This window comes from Dama dama, chromosome 19, assembly GCF_033118175.1.
Source record: "Dama dama isolate Ldn47 chromosome 19, ASM3311817v1, whole genome shotgun sequence".
Lineage (NCBI taxonomy): Eukaryota > Metazoa > Chordata > Mammalia > Artiodactyla > Cervidae > Dama > Dama dama.
This window is the reverse complement of record NC_083699.1, coordinates 46,838,289-46,856,907: the sequence shown is the minus strand read 5'-3', so window position 1 is coordinate 46,856,907 and position 18,619 is coordinate 46,838,289. Positions and strand designations below refer to the sequence as shown.

General features: G+C 46.1%; 1 protein-coding gene across 2 annotated transcripts in view; it reads right to left on the bottom strand.

Moving 5' to 3' along the window:
• The window catches only part of BDH1 (3-hydroxybutyrate dehydrogenase 1), a 37,547-nt gene extending 26,833 nt beyond the window's left edge, over positions 1-10,714 (bottom strand). The window contains exons 1-2 of one of the 2 annotated variants that reach the window (XM_061166867.1): positions 10,604-10,714; positions 3,538-3,664 (exon numbers count right to left, since the gene is read on the bottom strand). In XM_061166867.1, the coding sequence (XP_061022850.1) occupies positions 3,538-3,620 (83 nt within the window). In that variant the 5' untranslated portion in view covers positions 3,621-3,664; positions 10,604-10,714. Of the gene's footprint in view, positions 1-3,537; positions 3,665-10,457 lie in introns of both variants that reach the window. The other variant, XM_061166868.1, reaches the window with a different exon arrangement.
• Between the last annotated feature and the right edge of the window lie 7,905 nt (positions 10,715-18,619).

Below are 18,619 nucleotides of genomic sequence, written 5' to 3'. Positions count from 1 at the left end.
ACTGATTGTGCAAATTCTTTGAACTGATCTTCGTCAAATTCTAGTTGAGCAAATCCATGTGGGTCTATTTCTGGATTCTGTTTCATTGAACCATGCACTCCCCCCTTATTTTTCTTTTTCAAAATGGTTTTTACTATTCTATTTTCTTTACCTTTTCATATAAGTTTTAGAATAATCTTGCCTTTCTAAAAATCCGACTGAAACTTTGATAGAAATTATGCCAAACTTGTGTATCAGTTTGGGGAAAATCAATGTCTTTATTCTTTTGAGCCTTTCAATTTCTAAACATAGTGTGGGTCTCCATTTATTTAGATCTTTGATTTCTTTCATCAGCATTACATAGCTTTCAATGTACAAATCGTGTATAATTTGTTATATTTATATCTAAGTAACTCATTTTTTTTTTAAAGTAACTCATTCCTTTGAGCACTTATGAATGGTATTGTTTTAGATTTCTATATCCACAAGCTCATTGCTAGGATATAGAAAAAGACTGATTCATGTGTTTTATCACGCATTCTGTGTCCTGCTGAATTCACTTATTAGTTCTAGGAGTGCTTTGTGGATTCCTAGGGATTTTCTATGTAGTCAATCATATAATCTGCAAATTAGGGACAGTTTTATTTCTTCTTTTACAATCTGTATCACTTTTATTTACTTTTCTTGCTTTACTGTACTTCCTTTCTGCACTATGGTGAATCAGTTACCTTGCTGCTCATCTTAGGGGGAAAGTATTCAGTCTTTCACCAGAAACTATTAATACAATGCTAGCTGCAAGGGTTCTTAGAGATGCTCTTTGTCAAGTTCAGGAAGTTTCCTTCTACGCCAATCTTTCTGAGAGTTCTTAATCATAAATGAGTATTAAATTTTGTTTTTTCTGCACTGATAGATTCATATGATTGTTCTTCTTTGACTTTCAATTTGGTGGATTACATTAATTGATTTTCAGTGTGAACCATCTTTGCATCCCTGAAACAAATCCACTTTTTCCTGGTTTATAATTCTTCTAATATACTGCCTAATTCTATTGGCTAACATTTTAAGAATTTTGCATCTATATTCGTGAGGGGTATTGGTCTGTAGTTCTATGTTTTGTATGGTCTTTGTCTGGTTTTGGAATCAGAGTAATACCAGCTTCATAAAATAAATTGGAAAGAGTTACCACTGGATACGGATGGGAGTTCTGGCTCCCCACTGGGTCTCCACCAACACCTTCCTGACTGTGAGGAGATAGAGTGTCTCATTGCTGCTCCCCATTGTATGAGGGGGGCGGTGGTGTATGGGTTACTGCTGAGAGGTGGAGGAAGTCCTGATTCTCTTTCTCCACTAGATGTCCTCTGACACTCCTCCACCCCCTCCTCAGGCAGGGAGGGTGCCTTATTACGGGGGTGTGGGGGTTGGGGGTGGTTAGGGAGGAAGAATGTAAGCCCTGGCCCCTACTTGGCTTTCTCTGACACAGCCTCTGGTGAGGACACTGGTCACAAGTGAGTAGAATGGTAAGGTTACTACATCCAAAACTAGTTAAATGACCTTATCTAAATAATCACTATTTTACCATAATCCCAGGATTTGCTGTACAAAAAGGACAAGGTGTCCCTGGCAGAACTGTGCTTGTCCTCTGCCATCCCTCTGTACTAGTTGATATTTTAGAAAGTTACAAAAAGTCACAGCAAGAAAATAATTATTTCAAACTGACTTGTCACCAGATTTTCTCACTTCCCGATATTCAACTATATCCATTCAAAGTTGGGGGTTTTATTACACCAAGTGTATCATACATATCATATATATGGGTGTATTATACCAGGTGCTACTGCTCATATCCAGCTGTCAATGGCAAATTTCTACTTCACCAGAGAGCACATGTTGGCATGGAAAATAACCATCCATTTTCTAGTTGCTGGGACTCTGAATTTAAACTGCCACTTGATTTCACTCCTCTCAAGTATAAAAGAAAGAAAAAGGCATTATTTTTCCCTCGCTCTGGCTGCAAAAGAAGAAAATGAGGTAGCAGAGCACATGAAATCCTCTTGGAAAAGGCAATTTCCAGAAGCTCTCAAAGAAGAGTTGCTTGTTTAATTTGTATTGAGTTGGTAAAAAAGTTTGTTAGAGTTTGTTGTGAGCTGTTACAGAAAAACCCAAATTTGCCACTGACAGCTGGGTATGAGCAGTAGCGCCTGGTATAATGCACCCAGGTGTAATATATACACATATTATACCCGGTGTAATACAACCCCCAACTTTGACTGGATATATTTGAATATGGGGAAGTAGGTTAGAGAAAATCTGGCAACAAGTCAGTCTGCAATAATTTTTTTTTTTTGGCCAACTCAATGCTTTCTCTAAATCACACAATTCAGTGAAGTCTTGTGACGTTTTAGTTGACTGGTTTCACGAGTGAGATGTTAAAAGGACTGGTATCTAGGTGAATCCTAACATGAGGACAGCACACAACCCACATTGAGAGACATTTTCTTCCAGGGTATCAAGGTCATGAATGACAAAGACTGAGGAACTAACCCCGATAGTGAGTGGGTAACAGGTAGGAAGGCCAGAGGTCCCCAAGAGGCAGAAGGAAATAAACTGCAAGTGGCAGACTTTTTTTATCCTTCTCTGTTGTCGAAACTGGTTCTGCCTAAGACTAACCTTTTTTTTTTTCTTTTCTCAAACCTTGGACTGATAATGGCTCAACAAATCAGTATTCATGTCAACTGTTTCAAGGCCGGGGATGACACACCTTGTTCGATCCTATCTCACACTGCATACTGCGGGAGGGGCCTGGTGAAACTCCCTCAGCCTTTAAGTGTCTCTGTTACCTGATAATAGCTTTCTAACAGACATAAAACACCTTGCTAAAAACTAGCAATGGGGCACTCTTTCTGTTCCCTTCTTATGTCTGTCAGAAGCTTTCCCTATCTCTGTTATACTTTAATAAAACTTTGCTACACAAAAAGCTCCAAGTAGTCAAACCTCATCTCTGATCCTGGATCAAAATCCTCTCCTCTGGAGGTCATGAATCCTGGCATAACACACGTCTTGCAGCAGCAACCTTTCAATAGGAGAAGAGTAAGGGGACATAACAACTAAATCCAATGGGAATCCTGGTTTGTATCCTAGACTAGGAAAAGCTGCATTCGTGAGCTATCTGATGAAATCTGAATCAAGTCTTTAGTTAATAGTATGATATCAGTGGTAATTTCCTGGTTTTTATGAATGCACTATGGTTCTGTAAGACATTAACATTTGGGGAAGTTAGGCAAAGGGGATACGGAATATTTTTGTACTATTTTTGCAACTTTGTACAAATATAGAGTTATTTTAAAATAAAAAAAAATCTGATGAAAGATATTCTATGCTTTGTGTGCCCTGTGGGAAGGTGTCTGTCTTCCAGGTGTCTGGAAGGTGTCTGCGTGTCCTTTGCTGGTAGACGGTGGGTACTGAGACACCTTTGAGAGTCAGACATTATTATGTGTGAAGAGCTCTGCTTTACCCAGAAAGTGTAACCATCAAGGCTCCCTCCACCCTTCATTTTCTTACCTTGTTCCATTTTCTCTATCATATAAATTCAGGGTTTTCCTTGGGAGCTGTGACAGGGGTCTGGAGAGGCGAGCTGTCAGCATTGTGGCCACAAAAGGCAGAATGGTCAGGCTCCTCCTGGTGGCTTCTGAAACACAAAAAGCACCCTCATTGCCTGTTGCCTTCAGGGCTTTGGGCAGGAGTGGCCATTTTCCTTCCAGGTTGTAAAAGTCAAATTGGGCTCTGTTCCCCCCAGGTCCAGTTATGGCACCAGACAGTCCCTGCCTGCCACCCTCCTCTCAAGCTATAGCCTCATCTGATAGAAAGAGTCAGATGGCTGAAACATCTAGGAACCTGGGTTCTGCCTCTGGCTGTGTACAAACTCATGGGGCAACCCTGGATGAATCATCACCCACTTGTAGCATGCGGAGATGGGGCCAGATCAGCGACCCTCAAAACAGACTGTGCAGCAACCAGCGGGGCACTTGGGGAACTGAGCCCTCGGCGAGTCCAACTCCATGAGTCCCATTCTCTAGTCTGTGTTCCCCATACCTAGCAAAACATCCAACTCAATTTGTCCACGTGACCCCACAGGCAGTTTCTCCAGCCCGGGGCCACATACCATTTGATTCAGCTCTCCACCTCTCTCCCCACCTCACCACACACAGGGTCCAGCTCTGGGACTGAATGCATCCCAAACTCATCACAGCATGGAGACTAGAGCTACAAAATGAGACATGCTCTAATTAATCTAAATTAAAAAACGCACAGAGTCTCTTCCACCACCCTACCACTCCCTTTTCAGGTTAAGTCAATCTTGCTGCAACAAGACCATGTATCCCTGGTGTCACCTTTAGTCTACTCAGCCAAAGTGACTAGTTGGGCATTATGAACTGTTGATCAGCGTGTGCACTAGTTACCCGCATGTTCTGCTTAATTCCCCTCTAGTGACCCCTCCTGGCCTAAGGGAAGGAAAAGGAGGTGGGGAGGGAATTGAGCCAAGCAGTCACATTCAGGGGAGCTGTTGCCCTTTTCCTGGTGAACTGTCCTAGTCTCTTGGCACACCTGCCTGTGTTGGGTTAGACTGCCCTTATCAGTAACAAGGCTCTGCCTGAGATGCAGCTCCTCCCCTGCCTTCTTGCTGCCACCCTAATCTGATAACCAGCCACCTGGTTCTAGGTCTGAAATAAGCTCATTGACTGGCCGACTCCCACAATGTTCACTGTAGGAGGCAGGTGGAGGTGTTCCACCTGTTTAATCCTTGGAAGAGCAAAACATGGGGCTTTTTGTCTTGTGTGATCCTTCCAGACTGTGCAGTAGGCTCTTGCTTCCACTCCTGCCCTTATTTGCCACACAGCAGTCTCAGCATTGCAGCCAGAAAGATCTTTCTAACACCAGTCAGATTGTGTGACTCCCTGGCCTAGAAACCTCCCTCCTTCCCACGCCTTCTGGAGTCTGCCTCTGCCTCCCTTCCTATTCGATATTCCCTCCCCTGCACACGCTGTGCTGCCGCCACGCTGACCTGAACACACGCCAAGCTCTTTCTCGCCTCGAGGCCCTGGACTTTGCCTTGCCTCACACTGGATGACTGGGTCCTTCTCACCCTTCTGACTTCAGAGAGGCTGCCCCAACCCCCCATGCAGCACACAGGGATTGCTCTCCGTAAGATCACTCTTCAATCCAACATTCTCTTGTTTCGTTACTTGATCTCTCCCTTCCAGCTCATAAGCTCAGTGAGGCCAGACGCCTGGTCCATCTTGGTCACCACTGAATGCCCCGTGCCTGGAAGAAACCCGACACGAAGGAGGCACTCAGTGAGTCTGTGCTGAGTGGGGGTGCACTGTGGGCTTGAAGCCCACCCCGCCATACACCCACAGACTAGCCCTTCATGGAAGGCACAGGCCCATGATGGGCTCAGATTCTTTATGGGGGTGCCCCTACCCGCCTCCCAAGTACTGAGCAGCTGGCTGAGCAAACACATCTCCACCTCCTCCCGCCAGGACTGGAGTCTGAGGTCACCGCCACTGGGTAATTTTAAATCCAGTTGTTTATAATTCAAGCCCTTTCCATCCCTTCTGCTCAATGCCTGTGGCAGAGAATGCCTCAATGTCATCTCCAAATAAAGGGCTGCTTTTCAACTTTATTTTCCTTCAAGTCAGCCACATCTAAAAGTGCTGGCATCAAAACAGCCTAAAGTCCATAAAAACTCAGCCCCTTTAATAATGCACTATTAACACTGTAGTCTTATATACAAAATACTAGAATTTTAGATCTTTTTTCTTCTGGACTTTTACATTTCTTAAATATGTTCCTATTTTCATTCCAAACACAATGCTACAGGCAGTGAAATTGCTGCACACTCTCCAGGGTGGTTTGTCATCTTAGTGTCTTGTGCTGGGCTTTAGCCTCTGTAAATACTAGCTTCTCAAACTTGAGATGCCACTCATTTGCCTTTTGGTTTGGAAACAGAAATGGCTGTAGGAGGGAGGTGCTGCAAGGGGACAGGCAGAGCCCCTGTTGGGGGTAGAGACCATCTCTTTAGCTTTGAATTCGTTAGCTGTTCCAGGGTAACCAAATTTATAAAATAAAATACAGCTGTAAAATAAAAATGGTCAAGTATTCTGGAATCTGGGGGAAACTTTTCTGAGAACACTTAGGTCTACTCTCAAGGGTACCTCCTTTCCACTGTCAGTGCAAAACCCATGTGTAACCCATGGAAAGCATACCGTCTCAAAAAAACAAAAAACACCTGCGTGCATCCTTGTCTTGATGCTGGGCTCACTTGCTACATTCTGACAAGAGGATCTTGCAGAAGACACAGCTGGTTGCCCTCCTGTGCTCAGGGTCAAGGTGTCTCCTGCAAGTGGCAAACATTCCCGGTACTGACATCCTCAGAAAAGGCAGGGCGTCAGCAACAAACAGGAATTCAGGAAGCAATACTTAGGCAGAAAAGAGAACCCAGAGTTCTGGAACTCAGGGAACTTCCAGACATGAGGTCTGGATGCACCCTGGTACTAATAAATGGGAGGGGGAGGTCCTGTTTCACTGGGGAGGGCAAGCTGGGTTTAAGCAAAGAACCATCCTATGCAAGGACTCCACACTGAGGCGCTCAAAGTCAGTAAGTGGTGTGAGACTCCAAGGTCTGACAACCAGCAGCCAGTTTCTAACATACTCTATTTGGCTATTTTGTTTGGCCAGCCTGATGTTTTAAAAGGCAATGTAAGAAGGCAGCTATGTTATGCTTGAACTCAATACAAAAAGTTTGTACTTACTATTTTAAGCCTACCCATATCACCTCTGTTAACTGCCTGGCCACTGTGGGAATCAGAGTTTGAGATCTCACCAGACAAGTGTCTATTATCCTTTGGCTATTTTCCTTCTGATCACTTTTAATGTAATCTTGCCTGAAGATTTCAGCTCAGCTCAGCTACGCATGTTAACTACACAGTTAATGGGGGTTTCCTTGACGTCAGGCAAAAAGGAAACATGACAAGTTTTAAAGCCCTTATTTTAAAAAGATGCCTATTATTCCTTAGAGAGATAACTATTCAGGAACAAAAGCCTGAAGGAACACTAAACGATATTATAGATTATGTTCTCCCTATCATTTTATCATAAATGGAGAAGTGACTTTTATATAGCTGCCTTTAACAGAGACCTTCAATAAAAGCCAAGGATTTAACTTTAACGCTCAGTTCAGCAAAGGCAAACCTAACACAGACACTTGGATTAGTCCAACAAATTCTAGTCACCTGATTAGACTTAGGTGGTGGCCAATTCTTCTCAGAGAATACATCACACTCTCTGCAGTGGCCAAATTTTGGGTGTCCATCTTGCTCACCTGATCCCTGTCCTTCCAGACTTGCCTATTGTTTCCAGTGTTTAGCCTCTGATACTGTAGTTGTGCAGTGAGGACCACCCCACCCCCCACTCTCTGGCCATGAAGACTATATCAGGGAGAGACACCTGACCCTAGATGAACCCATTATTCTGTTTCCTGGCACTGTGAAAGCATGCAAATCAGCCTCGTGGGGCACAGACATGTGACCTGACTGCTGGAGCTGGAGAAGGCAGATAGGCAGCTATGTGACATTGAGCCTGAAGCCAGAAAGTAAGAGATGGAGAAAGCCAATCTGCAAGGAGAGAAAAGTCAGGCACACATGTAGATAGAAACAGAGATGGAAGTGAAGAGAGAAAAAAAACTAATAGAGCCTCCTGGGGGCAGTCCTGAGACTAGGCTGCCCTCCAGTCTTCAGCTCTGTAAGGCAGGTGATGTCCTTACTCTCTGTGTTGATTTAAGCATGCTTAAAATCAGTTGCAGCCAAAACAATATTGGTGAAAACATGCTGAAAACAGGTTCTTTCTGCAGACACTATCATCAATTCTTAAGCTTGCCTGATATTCTGAGAATGCCACACTGCAGACCTCGTAATCATAACAGGAACATGAGCCTCTCCCTCTTCACATCTGTCAAGGAAACATCTGTCCTTCCCCAAAAGAAAGTGCTACCAGAGCTGTCAAAATGGCCATAATTACAACCATCAGATTAAGCAGGCATTCCATCCCTAGGAGAACAGGGCTTGTCTACCAAATTCAAGTCAGACCGGTACACAGTAGGCACAAGATATTTGAATGCTTCAAGAGAGTCTGCAGCAGAGGAATACCATATTGGGTTTATATTTTAACATGATAACTCTCACTGGGTTAAGGATAGACTGAGGATGGACAAGGGCAGAAGCAGAGAGACCATTTAGAAGCTATGGCGATAATCCAGGACCACAAATAGCCATGCAGTTTGTGTACTGCACAATTCCAGCAAAATGTGAAGAGGTACTCCCTGGAGATATATATATAAAGGGCTGCCATGGAGGAAACTATGCTGGTGGAAACCACGGAGCCAATTAGACGAGGTCAAAGTCTGGCTGTGTTTTGAACGGAAAGCCCACTGTGATTTACTGACAAATTAAATGTAGGATATGAAAGAAGGAAGAATCAAAGATATTTCCAAGATTTTTTCGTGCAGATGTAAAAAAAAGGCATTAGTACAACTGATAGTTTAAGGAGCATCCTATTCAGAAGTGTTTACCACATTTCAAATCAGAATGTACAAGCCCGACACTCTAGTCCTCACCAGGCCCCTCCAAATTCTATCTCCAACTATGCTTTTCTCATCTACTCATACCATTTACTACATCATCTCTCAATAAGCCTGTACTTTCCAATTTTCCTGCCTTGCTCATCCTACACCTAATCTGAGGTCTCCTTCAACCATCAAGCCCTGATTCAAATAACCTCCTTCAAGAAACCTTTCCTGATCCCCTAAATCAAAAATCAATTTCATCCATATTTGCAGTTCACTCTTTCCTTATGCGTCTCTGAAACTGCACTTAACCTAGGCTGGGTAGCTTTAAAGGTATCTCTGTTTATAACCATTCACAGCCCACATCTGATCACCAGTCTCAACCTGGCCTGTGACTGCCCCACAAATAGGACCTACGTCTTGTTTCATTGATCTCAGGTTCCTCCAAAATGACTACTCTGGTGTCTGACAGGAAGCAGCCACTCTTTAAATGTGTATTGAGAGAATACTAGAGCTACACACATTTCAAAGGCCAGCTTCCTCGCCCGCCAAGAGTATATGCCCTGTACAGGGCGGGGCTCCAATGCTCTGGTAGAAAGGAAGATATTTGATGCGTCATAAAGGATCCTGGCAGTCGGAAGCCCACCGTAACTAAATGTTTGCCTCTGCAGCCTCTCGCAGGGTTAGAAGGTGACTTTACATCAGCTGACTTGGGGCACACTTTGGCAGACGGGTTGGAAAAAAACACGCAGAGATCAACGGCGCTTAACGTGGCGCGCGGCAGAATACCCTCCCCCAGCCGGGCGCGGCCCCGAGGCGCGCAGACCGCCCTGAGCCCTGTCTCAGACGAGCCCCAGCGCGCTGGGAGAGCGTGGGACGCCAGAGACGCGCAGGCGCCAACTCGCTGCGCGCGCTCTGGCCGCGCGTCCGGGGCAGCTCGGCCAATCGCAGGGCTGCCGCACCTTCCCGCCTACCAGAGGCGAGCAGCCGAGGGGGCTCGGCCCAAGCCGCGCTCCCACTGGCTGAGACGGCACCGCCCAGACCCAGCTGCGCTGTGCCGGCGCCAGCAGGCTGCTGAGGCTCCCGGCCTTGCCCCGCCTGGGCCCACCACCACGCCAGCATCTCCCGCCGGCTCCCGCGGCGCCTCCACCTTGCTTGGTCCTCCTCCCTCGGTCCTGCGGCCTGTGCGGTCCTCCAGCAACAGCCGGCTCAGCTCGTGCTCGAGGAAGCTGGACCGGCGGCCCGACTGCTGTCCAGCATCCTTCCCGAGGGCGCCGCGGGAAGGGAGGAAGCACTCCCACCCCCAGCAAGTCCCCGAGAACAGAGCCTGGTGGAGGACGTGGAAGGAGGACGAGGGATGCGGGGCAGGCCGGGAGAGATGCGGGGGCTCGGGCTAGAAAGCAGTTCTACTGGCTTCGGTCCTGGCTCGGTCTCCGACTACCATGTGACCTTGGACCGGTTTCTTCCCATCTTGTGGCTGCGCTCGCCTTCTGTTAAATGCGGCGGCAAAGAAGAATAAGTGCTGAGGGTTTCACTTGGGAGACTCAGCGCCACATGGTCAACCTGGGTCTCCTCCTACGGAGCACACTATTCCGAATAATAACCTTCAGGCCGGGAGGGCGGAGGAGGACGATTACCTAGGGTTGAGGCAGGTCTGGACGAGATCGATACATCTTTTTACACCTTTACCCCGGCCGCGTTCGCAGGGCCCAGCCTACAGGATGTGGTGCCCCTTCTCCACCGGCATCCCCGCGACCCGGCTTAAGAGCAGCGCAAATCCAAACCAAGCCTAGCATCACGCCGATTTAGGGGAGCCCGCTCGTCACCCCCGAGCTGCAGAGGTGCGGACCCCTCCTCTTACCCCAAAACAAACTGGCGCGGGGGCTCCAGTTACAGAGGGCTCAGCTGGTGCGTTCGCTATAACCTGGCGCTTCGCAGGCACCCGTGCTCGCGTCCCGTACCACCTAGTGGGGGCGCTACCGCCTTTTCCTTCTCGAAGCCCCTTACCCGCTCTCGCTCCTGCGGCCTCCACCCTCAGTAGCCGGGGTGCGCCTCCAGACAGTGGCTCAGCCTCAGGGCTGCGCGGGGCGGAGCCCGACGGCGGGCGTTGCCAGGGCGGGGAGCGCGCCGCGCCGCGCCGCCTTTGTCCTGGGGCGTCAGGCACAGCCCCCTTCCCGCGGAGGATAACTCTATTCTTTAGGCGCCTATCCCGGGATTAACCCCTTGCTGACCGTCCTTTAGCCCTAAACCTCGCTCAGATCTCCACCGCCATCCTGGTTCTGGAGCGAGCGGGGAAAGACCACCCGGGGGGTATGGGTAGGGAGGTGAAGGTGCCGCCCCAGGAAGTGAGGAAACCTGGTGAGATTGAGGCGCCTTCCAGGACCTAGGCCTATTTACTGTCTCTGGAGCTCATTGGGGTAGGTGGGTTGGTGGGTTGGTGGGTTGGTTTTAAAGTTTGTCTTTTGATCAGATGAAGTTAATTTAAAATTTTGTTATTCCAATGGATAAAAAAAAAAAAGATTTACGAATAGCACAGCTTCCCAGAGTTTCAACAAAGGAACGCCGGAGGCTGATCTCCACAAGTCAAGCTTCCCTGCCAAGTTTCCTGGAGGAGAAACCAACGGAGGAGAAGGAAGCTGTCTTGGCAAATTAGTGGCAGACCTATGTTTAGGTCAAATTACGGAGAACTGATTGGAAAGGGACCAGGCAGATGAAAACAGGAAGGAAGTGAGGGCCCTGTGGTGCTTTAAAGAAACCTCTCAGCTCCACCTTATGTGAGCTTCTTGAGGGCTGAGTCTGTGTCTTCTTTATCTCCAGCTCCTGGCAGGTAGAGCTTTGAGGACCCGGTGAAAGGTGAAGGTAGGGTAGCCTTGTTTTTCTGTACCCGTTTCATAAACAGACTCAAGCTTGCTTCGATGGTGTTTTTTAGAATAGTCACTGGTACAGCATGCCACTGCCATAACCTAGATCGCTACGCTGGGACACCAGGTTATACTTTGAGGGTTATTCATTGCTTCAAAAGCAGTTGACTAAAGAGTTAATATTTCCACCCAGGAAAAACAGACTTCCTTCCTACCTTTGGACTGAGGATTTATGGAAATGAAGTTCTATTTATGGAAGGCAGGACAATTGACGTGTCTATCTGATTCCATTTGTGGCTGACCTCACACCTTCCCAGCCCATCTTTTTATTCCAGCTTTGCTGTGGCAGCCTGCTACATACAGATGTAACCTGAGAAGACCTTGCTTCAGCTGTACTTGATATCTCAGGGCCTCTCTGTCACTGCAGTCTGGACCCCTGCAAGAAGCCACAGCCCATTCTGACATAAACCTGGAAGTACAAAGGAATTAACACGTCCTTGGACAACCTCTGACCAAAGTGAACAGAAGCTAGTGGAGAAATGTTCCACTCTTACGTGGGCGGTTACGAGGTACATTTTGTACAACACCTAAGATGACAGAACCCTGGCTGCCGGTGGTAGTGTCCAACTTAATCAGCTCAGTAGTCCACCCTTGGATTGCCTTTTTCTTTCCTGCCTTAACTGTTTGACTCTTACCAGTCCTCCAGTCCTGTTCCTTGGGATTCATTCCCCAAATAAACTACCTGATATAAATTCTTGTTCAGAATCTGTTTTGGTGGGGGCAGGGACGTGGGGGTGGATCCCAGACTAAGCCAATGGTTAGTGCAAAAGAGGCATCTCAACAGGGAACTAAATTCAATATCCTGTGATAAACTGTAATGGAAAAGAATATGAAAAAGACTGTAACCACTTTCCTGGTGGTCCAGTGGTGGTTAAGAATCCACCTTGCAATGCAGGGGACCCTGGTTCAATCCCTGGTCAGGGAGGTAAGATCCCACATGCCACCGAGCAACTAAGCCCATGTGTCAGCTATTGAGCCCACGCACCACAACTAGAGAGTCCATGCACAGCAGCAAAAGATCCCTCATGATGCAGCAGAGATCCTGTGTGCTGCAACTAAGATCCAATGCAGCCAAAGAAATATTTTTAAAAAGAATATATATGTACAGCTGAATCACTTTGCTGTACAGTAGATACTAACAGAATATTGTAAATCAACTATAAGTGAAGTCGCTCAGTCGTGTTGAAGAAGGAATTCATAGGGCCTGGACTCCATCTCAGGCCTGTCCGTGCTGATTGTGCCTAGCCGCCTCTCCAATGGACTCTGAACTCTGTGCTTACTGCCTGTGGGAATGACAATGGAAGGATAAGACCCCATCTGGGCAGGGGAATCTTGAAGATCACATCCAGGTTACTCATTGCCTAAGAGAAAACAGACACTAATCACCCCTGCCTCCGGACAGTATCTATCGGAATGTAACCACAGGCTTATTGATTATTAACTGAACACATAACACATGAATGATGGGGTTATTGTGACTGTATTTACCCTTCCTTTGTAAGCCTCAAGGGATTTGGGCTGGTGGGTTTGGACACGTACACATAGGGTATAAAAGATTTTCACAAATGCTGGTCGGGGCCCTTGGCTAAGAGGAGACTCTGCCTTGGGCCCGCCAGTGTAATAAACTGCACTCCACTATCTGCATTGTCCTTCTGAGTGAGTTTGTTTCCTGGAAAGCATGGCTATAACAGTGTCCGACTCTGCGACCCATGGACTGTAGCCCTATCAGGCTCCTTTGTCCATGGAATTTTCCAGGCAAGAATACTGGAGTGGACTGCCATTTCCTTCTCCAGGGGATCTTCCCGACCCAGGGATAGAACCCAGGTCTCCCACATTGCGGGCAGACAGTTTACCATCTGACTGTTAATAAGCTCTTGGAGGCAGGCAGGAAGTATCAGACTCCCAAAAGACAGACCAGCTGATGGGCGGGATCTAGGATAGGGTTGAACAAAGCCATTCTCAGCTCCACCTTACACCTTTTCCCTCCTTCCAAGGGAGGTCCTGACTGCTGACCTGCAAACTGGAGAAACTTTCAGCTCTGGGGTTGAAAATGGAAGCAGAGACAGGGTGGGGCCCAGGTCATTCCCAACACAGCATGTTGCCAAGATTATGTCAACTTTTTGCCCCACGCCCACTGTGAAAGCAGTTCCTCTGCTCAGATATAAGGTCTCAGGCCAGGGTCTTTGGCACCTAGCACACTTCATCTCATTTCAATATCAAGAGACTGCTGTTGCAAATTATCAAACTAGGTTTGCGAGGAAACAGTCCTTAGTCCCAGCCCTCAAGAAGGGAAATGAGACATGTATGTAAGCTAAATGAATCCTCAGAGGCCCTGTAAGGCTTCTAAAAGAGGGGCTTTTAAGTGTAGTTGAGTGTTCTGGTGAGGCTTCAGGACAGGGTCTATAGAAAGGTAGCATCCTGACTCTCAGGATGAAGCCCCCTCAAAAATCCCCCTCCTAATGGATTCCTTGTTAGCATACTCAGGAAAGGTCTGCTGAGAATGACCCCGAAAGGTGGGCTGAGATGCTTCTTTTGGATTAACCATTGGCTTAGTCTGGGTTCCCTGCCCAGAGAGCCCCAGTGTTTGCTTCTGTCCCTCTATCAGGTCCCAGTTGCTTCCATGTTCACAGTTAGGAGTTTTTTAAATCCCAGCTCAGGCTAGTTATTCATCTTCCCAAGCCCCAGCCCTCCTCTGGTAGACCTGGCCCTGCCCCATCTTTGAATGCCCCTGCTCTTCTCTTCCTTCAGTGTTAAGTGTCCAAAAACAAACAGATGTTTGTGTGTGTGTTAGTTGCTTATTCATGTCTGACTCTTTGCGACCTTATGGACTGTAGCCCACCAGGCTCCTCTGTGAGTTTTTCCAGGCAAGAATACTAGAGTGGGTAGCCATTCCCTCTTCCAGGGGATCTTCCTGACCCAGGGATGGAACCCAGGTCTCTGGCATTGCACAGGGATTCTTTACCGTCTGAGCCACAAGGAGCCCCCAACACTAGATGGTGCAGGTTAAACCCTGCCCTTAGCCAGCCACCTGGGAGCCCTCCAGGAAACCAGGAGGGCAGTGCTCTGTGCTGAGTTCACCTGGGCGATAGAGAATCAGCACAACACCATTTACTCTCCCAGACCCTGGAGGCCTCTCATTTGTTTGATGCAACTGAATTTTCGTTTTTTAAAAAAGTTATTTTTGGCTAGAAATCATGTCCTTAATCTGCAGAATTTTAGAAGTGTCGAGTAGCTTTCTCTATAATTGACAGTGAAGGAAAGAAAAAACCCAATGTACTATTCTAAACAAAGCTGTGGTGCTCAGAATCTAGTGTGCAAGAGAGCCCTGATCCTACCGTGATGGTAACACTGAATTCTACCTATGGATGAGAACCGGAGGCCCAACCTTCTCCCTGCAATGAATGAATAAGTAAGTAAAACAAGGGCTTAGACCTTATGGGGGAAAAAAGGGTATATCCCCACTCCCTTTCTGTCTCTTGACATTAAATAAATAAATAAAATTTAATTAATATATTTAATTAAAATGATTGTTTAAGCCACAGGTTTGTGAGACATTCTCTTCTTTTTGTGTGTGTATTGCAGCGGGGGGTGGGGGGTGGGGTGGGGGGGGGAACAGTTTGGAAATTTAGCCAAATTTATTTTGAGGTAATTGGGATCTTTGAAGAGGGAAAAGTATGAGAAAATAAAAAATGACTGTGTTTCTCCCTCTGCCTGTCTACCCCAAGCTACAGCACTGCTTGAAACTCCTTCCTTCATGCAGCTTAGTTCAACTGAGCCCTTAGCTCCCAGGCATCCTGCTTTGTGCTGGGAACACAGTTAAAACACAATAATGGGGTCCTTGTCTTCAGTAATACAACTTAGCAGCTGATGACTGATCGCTGGACACCAAACACTATGCCAAGTGCTTTGTATGCATTATTTCACTTAATCTCTACAGCAGTCCTAAAAGTGACCCAAGGTTATCCCCATTTTCCATCCAAGAAAGTTGAGGCCCAAAGAGGTCAAATAATTGCCCACAGCAACACAGCTAGAAAGTGTCAGAGACAGAGCCCACACAAGTCTGTCCTACTCAAAAGACTCTTAGCACACCACCAACTCTTCTAAGGTTCTTGCTTTGAAAAAAGGATAAAAATCCCAGTTTATAAAGCCATTTGGAGTACAGAAGTTTTTGTAACCAGTTGGACATTGTTTTGTGAGTAATCTTAACAGAAACTGGAATTGCTTTGTTCCACTGAGATATCTTTCAGTGAGTACAATACAGATGCCAAGATCTCATGCCCTCAACTAGGAAAAGAAATTATAGGTCCTAACTGATCATATAAACTTTGAAAGACAAAAATATGGAACAAATTCTCAACCCTTAAATCTGATTTAATTTTCTGAACTTCAAATTCTATTTTTTAAAGAATAGTTAATATGTTACAACAAATTATTTTTAAAACCACAATAGAAAACCATATGCTTATTTTATTAATATCTTTTCATTTCCCCCCTCCCCCAATGAATGTGTATTATTTATATTTTCTGTTTATTGCTTCTAGGCCAGAGCCTACCATTTCAAAAGGGAAATTAAATTACCAAGTTGAGGCCTTCCATTTTGGGGTTGCCAGCACCTCTTTCCAAAGGCCTATTTGTTTCTCCCCAACCTCCCCTCCCCTCACACCAGGCTCCTCCCAAGACTTGCAGGTTTTCCTTCCGCTGCTAGTTTTCACACACAGCATTTGCTCACCTTGGCAGACTGGAGTAAGTCTCCCTCAACCATATCCGCAAGCAGGATCCTTTCCAGGCAAGTTACAAGCCAAATACACCTGGAATTCTCTTAATTCTCAGTTGATAGGGTCTAATAAACACCCCCTGGAAAACTCTTCCAGGTATATTATTCCAATGCTTGTCTTTAACTGGGGAGGGGAATTCTCACATTCATATGATAAGCAAAGCCAACTAATGCTAAAATAAAATATTCAGATTTGAGATGTGTTTTGTGTTTGTCATTGAATAAGCCAAAGTTCATTTTTATAACTGTTTGCTTTAAGCTTAAAATGTCTGTAAGTTTGGCCCTCTGACAAGTGGAGGGTCATGGGTGGATGCTGCTGCCTAGGGATGAATAAGAAAAAAGGTGCCAAAGGGCAGCTCCAGCTGACTGCATAGTGAGCTCTCCCCACCAGGGGTGTGTGGGCATGAATGAGCACAGGAACTGGTCTGAACAGAGTGAGAAATATCCAGAAAGTGCCCTGAGTGTGGCCCAGAACCAGGACCTGAGAAAGACTGTAAGATGGCTTTGGACAGGGTCAGCTGCAAGAAGGTGAGACCAAAAGTTACCTCTTAGACATCACAATCAGGTGAAGAAGAGTACGTCTGCAATATAGGGGATTCCGTCATGGCGTCTTAGTATTACCATAACTTATAACTAAAGTCAATGCAAAGTAAAGCTGTTGAATTCAGGCAGCACTACTAATGGTCTAGACTCTTCATAAATGAAAGTTTGGGTCACCCCACAACGCAAGAGATCTGGGTTCCATCCCTGAGTCGGGAAAATCCCCTGGAGTAGGAAATGGCTTCCCACTCCAGTACTCTTGCCTGGAGAGTTCCATGGACTGAGGAGCCTGGCAGGCTACAGTCCATGGGGTCACAAAGAGTCAGACACAACTGAATGACTAACACTTTCCCTTTTTCATTTCACCAGGTAAAGACGTGCTGAGGGCAAAGGGAATGTGGAATGGGCAGTGGAAAAGGTAATTAAAAATACCAGCTACAACCATGTGACCAGTTACAGAACAAGGACTATAACTGTTATGAGTATTTCTTCATTTTGTTATGAATATGTGTGTGTTATCTTTCTTTCCTCTCTTATCCCCTTATCATGTAACACAGGGATCACTAACCTTTGGGATCTAATGCCTGATGATCTGAGGTGGAGCTGATGTAATAATAATAGAAATAAAGTGCACAATAAATGTAATGAACTTGAATCATCCTGAAACCATCCCCCCAACCCCCATCCGTGGAAAAATTGTCTTCCACAAAACCTTTCAGTCCCTGGTGCCCAAAAGTTTGCGGACCACTGGTGGAACATAATATGTTTAACTTTGACTTTGGTTTTGACTCTGTATTATATATCATACTATTGTTAACCTCACATCATAGTATTAAGTTGTGGGACATCAATAACAGTGACTATCACCCCAGGACTTTGCATCCTGTTTTGGGAAACAGTTAGTGCATTTTTAGTTGTATACAGGATAGTTGTATCATGAAGGTTGAATTATGACCTTGTTATTGTTTTTATTTGGAGAATTAGTATTGTCTAAGGAGACATGTATGGGTGCCAGGTTGACAAGGAGTGAACTGCAATGATTAATTTTATGTGTCAATCTGGCTAGACCGCAGAGCCCATATATTTGGTCAAACATTATCCTGAATGTCTCTGTGAAATTGTTTTTGAATGAGGTTAGCATTTAAATTGGTGGACTTTGAGTAAAGCAAATTACCTCCGCAATGTGGGTGGGCCCCATCCAACCAAATGAAGGCCTTAGTAGAAAAAGACAGACATCTTCAGAAGGAGAAGGAACTCTGTGGACAGACCACCTCTGGGCTTGAACTGCAACTCTTCCCCAGGTCTCTACCTTGCCAGATTAACCTAGATTTTGGACTTGCCAAGTCTCTACAAATGTGTGAGCCAGCTTCTCAAAATCAATCTCTTTTTGTTTCCCTCTCTCTTGCCATCCACACACAGCCTGTTGGTTTGTTTCTCAGGAAAACCCTCACTAATACACCCACTCAGAGTTGTCTGCTTCCCTGATTGGACCCTGATACTGCATTGAAATAGATCCTTCTACACTGAGATTGGTCTCTCTTTCTGTCTGGAGGACAGGACTCAAAGGAAGAGCCCTTACTCATGGCCCTGAAGCAGAGGTAGGAGGGGTGGTCCCCAGCCAGGGAGGAACATGACAAAGCTTGCTTTTTTCACCCTCTCCATCCCTGGGGGTCTATGCGGTCACTGCCCTCCAGGGTCTCATAGCCCAGGGAGGTGGACAGACACTTCTGTAGCTTACTCCCCTTCAGGGTGGCTTGGGTCAGATGATGTAACAGGCAAAACCAGGAG